At 40.0% G+C, this 12,541-nt stretch overlaps 1 protein-coding gene across 2 annotated transcripts in view; it reads right to left on the bottom strand.

The window, feature by feature from the left end:
• The window catches only part of jmjd1cb (jumonji domain containing 1Cb), a 407,377-nt gene extending 395,058 nt beyond the window's left edge, over positions 1–12,319 (bottom strand). For both annotated transcript variants that reach the window (XM_060841851.1, XM_060841852.1), the window contains exon 1: positions 12,000–12,319. In XM_060841851.1, coding sequence (XP_060697834.1) covers positions 12,000–12,158 — 159 coding nt within the window. In that variant the 5' untranslated portion in view covers positions 12,159–12,319. The remainder of the gene's footprint in view (positions 1–11,999) is intronic.
• Positions 12,320–12,541: the final 222 nt, after the last annotated feature.

The raw sequence follows: 12,541 nt of genomic DNA, 5'->3' as shown, positions 1-12,541 counted from the left end.
GTAACAATATCTCTGTTATATTTCAACAATTAGCTGAAAATGGAAGCAGCATACTTTATACAAGACACATGTTATTGCCTGCAAAAAACCTAGTTTTATATACAAAATTGATATATTATTTTAAATATCAATCAAATCAAACTGACAAATTTAAACATTTACAAGTGTTTTTCAATAAACAAAAGAATTGCGGATGCTAGAAAACAGAAACAAAAACACAAATTGCTAGAAAATCTCAGCAGGTCTGGCAACATCTGTGAAGAGAAATCAGTTGAGTCCAAGTGACCTTTCTTTGGAACAGGAGTTCTTAAGAACGAGTTCTGTAGAAGGGTCACTGGACTCAAAACATTAACTCTGATTTTGTCTCCTCAAATGTTGTCAGACCTGCTGAGATTTTCCAGCAATTTCTGCTTTGGTTTTGCAATATTTTATCTCAAACTTGGTGTGATCTTTTTTCACTCTTAGCTTAAAAAGTGCCTCTTCTTAACAGAATATAAATTATTCCAATAAATATGAACTAAGACAGAACTGTCGCTGAGTTGTCTTTCAAAAGTAAAAATTAGCCTACAAGTTCACATCTCAAAAGTAAGTACGGAAAAAAATATTTAACGCTGTAAGGGTGAGGCACCGTGGTCACACTATCCAAATTATTACAATCATGTACACACAGATAGCACTTTTAAAAACACATCAAAATACAATAATTAATTAATTTAATTAAAATCCATGCCCTCACTTCAAAAAAAAGGAGCATTACAGTGCTTTGTGCACTGTATTGATTTTGAGACAATTCATTCATTTTAAGACACCTGAACAGCAGACTATCCCCATCAATAAAGCAATAAGTGTAAACCAGAGCAGGGGCAGGAGGGGGTTAAGGTCTTTTCACAATCAGTACTGTGGATCAATGCAATGTTGAAGGTTAAATTTGTGATTGGTCCAAGTGAATGGACAGACAAAAAAAACCTATACTATCTAACAGCTATCACTTAACTGAATAATTAATGTAAAAAAATTATTGGCTGATTAATTACTGTTTTGTATAAAAATGAACAGAACATGATCAATAAGCTGAGACTTAGCCATGCCCAGCCATTATTGTGGCTATTCCTAAACAAGAAGGTGGACATTTTCCAAGAAATCGTTACATCTTGGCAAAATGAATTTCAGTGGTAGAAGAGTTAAAATTTGGAATTGATGCTTTGTGACATATAAGTACAAATGCACTTTAAGATGAAAATATATTAAATAAGTACACTAACCCGCCTCGAGCAACTGTCTGTGTGGAGTTTGCACATTCTCCCCGTGTCTGCGTGGGTTTCCTCCGGGTGCTCCAGTTTCCTCCCACAATTTAAAGATGTGCAGGTTAGGTGAATTGGCCATGCTAAATTGCCCATAGTGTTAGGTGAAGGGGTAAATGTAGGGGAATAGGACTGGGTGGGTTGCTCTTCGGAAGGTCGGTGTGGACTTGTTGGCTCGAAGACCCTGTTTCCACACTAAGTAATCTAATCTAACCTTAAAAATGTTAATTTACCTGTTTTGCATTTCTCATTCTCAACAGAAAAACATTAGGTAAACATACAAAACTGATTGAAATTAAAACAAAAACCTAGTTTGGATCTCTCAGTGACTCAAAAATGAATGCACTGTTAATGAGGTAACTAAGTCAGAAAATTCTATATTTGAACTCTTACTCATGCAAAATGTGTTGATTTCAGATAAAGTGAAACTCAAGGCAATAGAACTGGCCTCAGTGACCTTGGACAAGATATAAAGAAAGAACAATAAGTACACACAAGTGTGCACAAGAGTAAGGAAGAATGAGCACTATGTACAAATGTAATAGAGAGAGAAACAGAGATCTAAAGTTCAAGACAGGTCAATTCAGCAAAAACAACACAAGAGACTTAGAATACAGTAGATCATGAAAATGAGTATGACCAAAAAAAGCATGAGAAACAGTAAAAATGGGAATGAATGTGAAAGCACAGAAAAGCCAGGAAAGAAGAGAGATAATGAAAAGAAGCAAAAGATTGATGGAGGCAATGGAGAAGAGAGAAATTCAAAACATGCATAAACAGGAAACCAACATGGACAAGAGGAAGAGGGCAAGGAAAGAGGAGACAAATAGATGAAGATTTAATAAGTCAAAGAGATGCAGAGATACAGGTAGAAGAATGATCAAGACATTGAGAAAGTGACAATAAAATAAACATGTGAGAATGACAGAACGAATGAGAGAAAGACAAGTGCAAAAAGTGGAAAAAAAAGGGAGAACAGGAAAAAGGCAATAGAGTCAAGAGGAATGAGCAATGTTGAAAAGAAGATTAAAGGAAAGAAGCAAATCAATGTCCATATTCTTGATCACTTATATCATTAATTTTTCTGTCAAGTTTAAGTAGGGTTGTGACTGCATCAGATGTAACATCACATACACAGCAAGTTGTCTTGCACAATTACAGCCATATGGGCAGAGAACTGGAAAGCTTAATATACCCATCAAACTGCACCTAGCCACACTCCCTGCCATCATTACAGAAAGTAGAAGAATGTGGAAGTGTGCAGATGGAGATGCAGCGAGTAGAAATGAATGTCTTTCAGAACATCGAAAGCACAACTAAAACGCGGCATTACAAAGACTTTCAAATAGAGTCAAAGAACAATTTGAATTTTTATATCTGGAGTAGCCACTATATTATTACTCAGATTTATTTAAATCTCCAATCTGGACATGGTTCTGTGTGAACATCACAATGATTTGCCTCTCAGAATACAGAAGAGCTTTTCTTAAAAATGTAAAGATTGCCAGATTACACTATTTGAAAACATCACAAAAGTGACTTTTGCAAACTCAAATTTTCAGAACATAGAACATTACAGCGCAGTACAGGCTCTTCAGCCCTTGATGTTGCACCGAACTGTGGAACCAATCTGAAGCCCATCTATCCTAAACTATTTTCGTCCACATGGTTATCCAATGACCATCTGAATGCCTTTAAAGTTGGCAAGTCCACTTTTGTTGCAGGCAGTGCATTCCACGGCCCTACTATATATGAAGATATTCATATTAAAAATTATACTCTATATTTATGGTAAAATTAGTGTCCAATACACATCATAATTCAAGCAATGCATCACAAAAATTAAAATATAATTTTTCATAAATGGTTTTAAATCTATTAAAACAATTTGTTCCCCAAATGCATGAAATACATTAAAAGTCTTGGATTGTATGCGTATAGTCACTTTATTCTTGGCTTTAACACCTGAGTCTAACATTCTGAATTTCTTCTAAATTTAATATTGGTGCCTGCCTTCATCAAATAATTGTCACATGAAGTTAATCGATTCGCAAGCTTTCTCCAAATATCTAGTTACTTAGATTGCACTACAGCCAAGTTTGACTTCAATCTCAAATTTTAAAACGTTACGAAGATTCTCCCATGTTCTAATTACCAGTACTCCAGCCCTCAAATCCTAACCTAACCTAGTAGCCTGCTAATCTTGCTTCAATTCAGTGCCAAGCAACTGCCTCCTGCCACTCTAATTATAGAATCATGCATATGGTATGTTCCTTCTACAAACATTGTGAGACTTTTTTTTCTGAAGTCAATATAAAAGGTACCCACAGACACTTCTCTCTAAACCATGTTTGTGACCTCATAAAACAATGCAAAATATTATCTTAGATGATCTGACCTTCTCAAATCCATGCTTATGCTTTGCTAAACAATTAAGTGACAATTGCAATTTTTCAATCTTGAGTGAATTTCTTGAAATTAATCAACTTTCAAAATTTAGGATCAGCGATCTACAATTTCTCCCTTGATTTCTTTCAACATTCCCAGGTGAAACTCATGAGGTCCTAGGGACTAATCTGAGAGATAGTAACAAAACAAAGTTATGTTATTTTGATTAAATCGAGAAAGAATTTATACAATTGGAAAACTACAAGAAACTTTACCAATATTTTGTTAGTATGTGTTGGAGGCTATTCAATGCTCATCTACTTCGAAGCAGAAGACAAACATTAAACGTACTTGTATAATTTCTTAAGTCGTGAAATATAACATCACTATTAAAAACACAAATAAAAATTTACCCTTAAGTTCATCAAACATCTGGCATATCCACTCTTCAAGGTCAATGCTACTAAAACCAACAAAATGAACATGCAACAGAAAAGATTGTATAATACAACCATTTCATAATATGAAAACACACATGCAATCAGAAATTGTTACAGTGCAGGAGGCCAGTCAGACCATCCTGTCTGCTCCATCTCTCAAAGGAAATTGTACACGTTCCAGTTTCTTCCTTTCTCCCCATAACCCTGCATATTGTTCCTTTATATATTACAGTCATACTCTATTTTAATGTCTCAATTGAACATGCTCAACCTCACTCTCAGGTGGTACACTGCAGATCTTAATCAATCATTGCATGAAAAGATTTTTCCTCATCGCTTTTGTTTCTTTTGCCGAATACTTGAAATTTGTGTCCTCTCATTCTTAATCCATTCACAAGTTGGAACAGTTTCTCCCCATTGTTACGAAGTTGTGTAGAGTACTTATGAAGTGGAAGGCAGAAAGCTAGAAATTGTTTGAAAAAAAAATGAATGGGGAAAGTACTGCAAGTTCCCTTTAAAAGATGGTGTTTTCTTCAGTACTTAAAATGGATGTCTGAACAGCAATTTATAGTGCAAGTGCACAGAGAGCACCCAAGTTGAAACATTTTGTACCAAACAGCCAAGCAGCATTTTTACCAAGACAACAAGCCTTTTCAAAATCAGCCAATTTATTCAAACCAAGCCCTTAGATATTGAAAACCTATCACATTTAAACCTGATGATTTTGAGAACCAGGAACAAATCTGATTGTAAAGAAATTAATGGATAATCAAGGATATAAAAGATGTGGGCAATTTGAAAACTGGGAGAGAACCGACTGCCTTCTGAAGTGAGAGCACACCCGCCACCTGAGAAAAACATCTCGCTCTCACAGAAATCTCTCCACGCTCTCTAAAAAGCACCATCTATTTATAAAGGTACACGGCACTCTTAGATATTCCTGACACCAGAATTCAACAGAGAGAGGTGTTTAGAACAGAAGAAATTACAAAGGAATCATTCCTGACAGCAAACCAGCACAAGAAAGACTGGAGAGACAGCGGAACATTCCAGAAGAAACATTCTCTGTGAACTCTGAGAGGCTAAGTTTTAGTTTATTTTGTCATATAAGTGGGACTTGTATTCATTCAAACAGCATCCTATTAGAGTCTTGTTTAATTCAGGAATAGGTAGTTAGAGTAGTTGCGCAGTTTGTTAGCTGTTCTGTTAATTTGTTCACAGTTGGAGTTAGAGAAATAAATTGTTACTTGTTGATTGTAGAGTGAGTGACAGGCATTAATTTCATTTAAACACTCCTTTATAATAGATGGCAGTGGGGGGAGTGTGAAATTGCCACACGTCTTTATCAGACTACAAAGCAACGCGAGCTTCTCTGGATGTTTCAGTTTTAACTATCACAGGGGTATCGACCTCCCATTTGTAACACCATCAACTGTGTAGACCTTGCATGATATTCAGTAGTGCAACTCCTTCAGACCCTCTCAGTCTTTTCTTCTTCAAAGTCATCAGCATCAACTTTTCCAATCTATTTTTTGTGATTCAAGCTTTTCTACCCCGAAACTACCATCATTTCTATACTTTCTCCAATGCCTTCAATCTTGACGAAATGCACACACAAAAATAGACACAATACTCCAGCTGTGGCCAAACCAGTGTCATATCCAACTGCATGATAATCTCCTTGTGTACGCTATGCCCATATTAATAAAGGCTAGGATACTGAATTCTAAATCAACTATGCTGACAATCTGTCCTGCCACTTTCAGTTACTTATGCACACCTTGATCCTCAGTTTCTAAACACTCTTTAGAGTTATACCCGGTGTTGTTTCTGTATATTCTTCCTACCAAAATGAATCACCTTACATTTTTCTGGCAGTGATGTTCATCTGCCACATATCCACCCATTCTACCAACTTGTCTTTGACTTTTTGAAGCTTTACACCACCCTTGTATTTACAATACTTCCAAGTTTCAAATCATACAAAACTTTTGACAGTGTATCATGGACTACATTCACACACATCAAGAAAATGAAGGATCCTAACGCTGACCCTTGGGGAACTGTAATGCAAATCTTGCACTCCCCCAAAAGTTTAACAGAATGTCACCATTTCCAAGTTCTACGTACCTGGAAATGAATCTGACCTTGCTAACATTTTAACTAGGAAAACTGACAACAATGCTAATGTTAATTATTTGTTCCTCTGTTCTCCAATATTCCTTTGCTTTTCTACTCACCCAAAAGCATCCCTTAAGTACTGCTATTGTTCCCTGTCTGGCCATGTTCACATCAAAGTAGTTACTATCGGATCCAAGATGGCGGCGACTCAGCAAGTCTGAGTTTACAGTGCTCTTCCCAAAACCTGGGTAAAGTGAGTTACTCACCCCCACCACACTTACCAAACCACCCAAAAAAAATTTTCTAACCTTAATTAGCTGTTTACTATTATATTTAAGCAGTTTAATATTAAGTGGATAATGAGTAAACCAAAGGGATCCCGCAGCTCTCAGAAAACAAAGACCCCTCCCCCACCCTCCTCTCCTCCTCCTGCTGCAGCTGATGTAAAAACAGGCCTTGAAGAGATGATTGCCAGGCTGGAAACGACACTCGTCAATTTCATCGCAGAATCCCGACAGAGATGGAATGCATTCGAAGAAAAGCTACAAAAGTACAGCGAGGCTCTCGAGGAATTACAGGGCCGAGTGAAGGGGGCGGAGCTAAAGGCCACGACCTCCGAGGCTGCAGCACAAACAGCTGCAGAACAGGTGCGAGCTCTGGAGCAGAGAGTCCGGGCCTTTGAAATCTACATGGATGACCTGGATAATAGAAATCGGAGAAAGAATATCCGTCTTCTGGGCCTCCCTGAACAAGAAGAGAAGGGACAGTTAGTAGTATTTCTGGAGCGATGGCTGCCCCAGCTTTTAAACCTGGGGGCTGAAACTGACCGGGTAAGGGTGGAGTGGGCCTACCGGGTCGCAGCACCCGGATCTGGCCCAAACCAGCGCCCACGCCCGGTCCTGTTCCGGCTGCAGAGTTATAGGGAGAGGCAGATACTCCCGGATGCCTCCAGAAATCTTGGAAAGGATCCTAAAGCCATGATCCATGAAGGATCCAAGATTATGTTATTTCAGGACTTCTCCCCGGCTTTGGCACGAAGGAGGAAGGCGTTTGATGAGGTGAAGAAATGTCTAAGGAACTTAAATATTCAATACACCTTACGCTACCCAGCGACGTTATGCTTTAACCACGAAGGATCCGAGTATAATTTTAGATCACCAGAAGAGGCTAAGGAACTTTTAGACTCGTTTAAATAAATCGTAAGAGACAATTTATGTTGGCTTGCCTCTTCCACACTCCGTGGGGAGAAATGGATACTTTACTCTACTTTACTTTTGCTTCTGGGAGCAGGGTTGTCTTCCCTTGCTATTTTATGTTATTATACTTAACTGTAATTTGTTGGAATTGTAATTTTATAGTTATGTGTGTTTGTACGTGGCATTGATGCTATCAGATATACTCAGGTATGGGTGGGGAGGGGTGGGGGTGGGGCGCTCACTGTTAACTCTAGCTCGGTATTATATCTAAATCCTATTAAGGAGCGCCCGGGTCAAGGGTGGGACACTGTTTGGGAGAGGATATGGTGGACCTTTAGAAAGGAAGTAAGGCCCCCTGAGAATAAGGGGGAGGATCTCCATTCAAACAGGTTTTGTTTTTGTTCTTATTGTTCGGAAATAGTTTCCTTTTTATTATACTGTTATGAGTGTATTAGAGAACATTTTCTCTTGTTTGAAGGATGTAAGTGACTCAACTATACACTCTGGATAATTGTGGATTAGATTAGTAGTTAACTGAGTTTCATTGTTTTTCTTTCTTCTTTAGTATCATTCCTTTGAATTTTGATGATTATATATTTAAGATCTATTTTTATATTAATGTTTGTGCTTGAAAGTTCTGTTTATTTTTGTAAATCTGTCAAAATATTAAATTTCTAATAAAAATATCTTTAAAAAAAGTAGTTACTATCCCTTTGATTCCATAAGATGTAATTTGTTCACAGATTGTTATGCACTGTATCCAATGTCTATTTGAAATCTCGTGGACATTACATCAACAGTATTGCCCTCATCAATACGTTACCTCTTCAAAAGGCTCCACAAAGTCAGTTTTACCCAATTTTCCCTTCAGAAAGCCACGCTAGATTTCCTTAATTAATCTGAAACCCGCCCAAAAAACTGGAGAGAAATACAACTTCCAAATTCAGCCACAGCTGTTCTCTCACATAAAATAACCACAGATTTCTCAAAATTGTTGCAAACAAAGTTCAAGACCATTCCTCTAAAGAAGAATTTCTAACTTCAGTGAAGTCCCAGCAATAGTCAGATTCTGCCTGAATGTCAGATGTTCTTGCAAACTAATCCTTCCCCATTACCACAAACAAGAAGACTCTACTCTGAAGCTCACTTGTAACACTATTATATCAGCAGAACTCCATGACATTAAAATCAGTTTGAAAATCTTACACAGACAACTAAGCATTTCATTATTTTGTTTGAATTTGTTTAGTGCAGCTTGGATTTTATGAAATATACAACATTAACTATTCGGACCAACTTGCCTGTGATAGTGTTTATACCCCACACAAGTCTTTTACCTTTCAATCTGCTTGATCATTTGCCAATTTTTGTGTCCCCTTTCCTTTATCAATTTGTCTTTTCCCCTTTTGAAAAATTCTTCTTTGCTTTACTACTTCCTGCGTTAGCATGCTCCATGTTCTACACCTTGTACAATGAGTTTTTCATTTTCCTGCTAGATTTAGTTTAGGAACATTCTTTCCGCTAAGAGGCAATCTGAGCACTAGTTTTCAATTCTTCCAGATTCTCTTTTCATCTACCCAATCCAACCTATTCAAAATTTTCCAGATCTCACTTGAATCTTCTCAAACACAAACCCATTTAGTCTTTTCCATAATATCATGGTTCTACCGTCCCTGAAAATCCTCTTTTATCTTTTCTGCAGTGTTCTTATTGTATGGACACCAGAAATATCCCAAGCATGTCCAAACCAGGGTCCTATAAAAGTTTAAGAGAATGTCACCATTTCCAAGTTCTATTTACCTAGAAGTAAATCTGACTTTGCTAACATTGTAACTTGGAAAACTGACTACAATACTAATGTTAAATATGTGTTCTCCAATATTCCTTTGCTTTTCTATTCCCTTCAGTTTCTTATTCTAAAATTACTTATTTTTTCAAAATCAATTACCTCTCACTTAGCCAAAGTAAATTTACCTAGAATTTATTAGCCACTTCCCACTTTGAAAATGTTTGGTTGTGGGCACTATGTTCCTGCAGTGGAGTATCATCTGCAGATTTTGATATCCAGTTACTTAATCCTACGTCAAAAAAGAAATTATAAACAATAGTCCAAACATTGATCCTTATCGAAGATCTGACTTCACCCTCTTCCAATTTGAATGGCATTTCAAATATATAATTTTTCTAATCTTTAGCAAATTTCTCATCCACTCAGCTTTTCCCCCACACTTAACCATAATCCTCAATGTATACCTTGTCAACAGGCTTACTGAAGCTCCAAATATATGATATCTTTACTAGGCTTTGCTCTTCCTGTAGCCTTTCCATTCAATTTTATCAGGTTAGTTAAACATGAATCAATCTTGCAGATTCCATGTAAATTTTTACGCTGAAACATTTTCTTTTCCTTTCCCGTTGAAATCGTCCAAATAGATGATTAACACCTATCAGAGAAATACTTCTTTACACAATATCAACTGACAAGACAAATTAACAATGGCATCTTCATTGCATCCAGAGATATATACGATTTCTTGAAAACAGGAGCCTATTGTCAAGAGCGTGAAGTTCGTACTGTTGACAGAAAGAACTGTGTTCATGTATAGTTTCATTGAAAGTTACTTTTCAAGAGCACATGGTTTTGATAAAAAAAAATGTTTTTGGTTGTAACACGTTACCAAATCTGACTGTGATCCCACACAACATTTATTTTGGCTATCTTTGTCATTTTTATCCTTTATTTTGTCAAAATTTGTTGAACACAACATGCATACTTTTTTTGACCAAAACAAAGAAAATATGGTTTCTGAGTTATTTAGTGGGCACAAAAGCTACGTTTCCCAACAGCCATGAATAGTACTTTGGGGGAGGGGAAGAGAAATAGTGGTCAAATCTGTACCAAACCAGCAGCAACATAATCACCAGAAGGCGTAGCTCCAGAATCAGCTCCAGGACAAATGCCATGTTATTTATTCTCGGATAACACTATTGTCGCGATGCCAAACATATGCAAGTACAAGTATGACAAAACATCATGATCATGCCACGCTCACAGTGTAATTACTACATGTATTTCCAACCTGTCGGCATTTGTTCTCACTCTCGAGGAGCACAAAATAACAAATACTCGTGCATTTAAATAACCTCAGACACAGTTTCTTCTGGGGGTGGTGAGGGATGGTGGGGGGTTGCTAACGCTGCAATCAGAATCGATGCAATGATTTAATGTTAATTGCAAGTAATAAGTTCCAAACCAAGACTTGGCACTTAACAAAAACACACACAGGAAACTAAGTGTTTGGACAGAATCTTAAGGCAGCTGCAAAGCTGTGAGGTCCACTTTGTGAGAATGGCTGATGCAGACAGACACAGAGATACAGACACGTTGACAGATAGATAGATTCCAACAGACATCCAAAATAGCCTACAGGTATCAAGACAGTCAGGTCTCCCCTGCACAGAGACATCAAGATAGACAGACTCCCACAAAGACCCTCACAAACATCCCCAAACAGACCATCAAAGACATGGAGACAGTCAATTCTCCACAGAAACAACGAATTAGTCAGATTGTCTCACGGACAGACAGAGATCCCCACACATTCCCTGAGAGACAGACAGATCTCCACATGGATCCCCACAGACAGAAAGATCTCTACACAGATCCGCAGAGACAGACAGACCCCAAACGGACGCCCACAGACAGATCCCCACGTGCACCCCCAGACACAGACAGATCCCCACGCGGACATGGAAACACACTCAACGGTCATGAAGACACACAGAACCCCACATGGACCTCCAGAGACAGACAGATCCTCACACAGACCCCCAGAGACAGACAGATACCCACATGGACATGGAGACAGAGAGATTCCCCCATAGATATGGTGGCAGAGAGATCCCCACACGTACCCCCAGAGACAGACAGATATCCATACGGTCCCTCAGAGATAGACACATCCCCACACGGACATCGAGACAGAGAGATCCCCACACGGACGCCCAGAGACAGACAGATCCTCACACAGACCCTGAGACAGATCCCCACACTAACCCCCAAAGACAGACAGATCCCCACACAGACCCCCAGAAACAGACAGATCCTCACACTTACCCTCAGAGACAGATCCCCACACTGACCCCCAAAAGACAGACAGATCCCCACACTGACCCTCAGAGACAGACAGATCCCCACACTGACCCCCAAAAGACAGACAGATCCCCACACTGACCCCCAAAAGACAGACAGATCCCCACACAGACCCCCAAAAGACAGACAGATCTCCACACGGACCCTCAGAGACAGACAGATCTCCACACTGACCCCCAAAAGACAGACAGATCCCCACACTGACCCCCAAAAGACAGACAGATCCCCACACTGACCCCAAAAGACAGACAGATCCCCACACTGACCCCCAGAGACAGACAGATCTCCACACTGACCCCCAGAGACAGACAGATCCCCACACTGATCCCCAGGGACTGTGGTGAGTGAGGTCGCGGTGGGGGTGGGGGTGGGGGTGGGGGGTCTGTGCCGGGACACTCACCGACAGCTCTCTGTTGGAAGACTCTCTGTAGGAGACGGCTCTGATCACCCCGGCTCGCCAGTGCCATTCATGGATTCTGGACACGTCCAGCTCGCGGCCGCTGTCACCCACACACACAAACCGTTTACCGACCAGCTCCATCCGAGGAACCGGCGCCATCGCCTCCGGTCCCTTCAAACACCGCCGCGGCTCTCTCTAACCTCACCGAGAGACGGACACACACACGCAAACCGCCTCACCGGTCTGACATGTTTCCCCGGGATGACGGTGCTTAACGATCAGATGACAACGGAGTTGATGGTTTGTGTTCACTCAGAGAGCTCCGGGCGCGGGGCGGGGGGGGGGGGGGGGGTTGTTGGCCGGTGACTGGCTCCGTGCAGCCGCCGCTCGAGCTCGAGCCGCTGCCGCCACCGCCAGACCCACGCGCGCGTACACACACACACTCACTCACAACCGCGTATCCCTCCGCCGAGAGCTCAGACGCCGCCGCCGTCACCCTCCGCCCACCGGGCTCCTACGCGCTCTCCCCCTCCTCCTCCCTC

This window comes from Hemiscyllium ocellatum, chromosome 22 (assembly GCF_020745735.1).
Source record: "Hemiscyllium ocellatum isolate sHemOce1 chromosome 22, sHemOce1.pat.X.cur, whole genome shotgun sequence".
Lineage (NCBI taxonomy): Eukaryota > Metazoa > Chordata > Chondrichthyes > Orectolobiformes > Hemiscylliidae > Hemiscyllium > Hemiscyllium ocellatum.
This window is presented reverse-complemented; position numbering and strand designations above follow the sequence as displayed.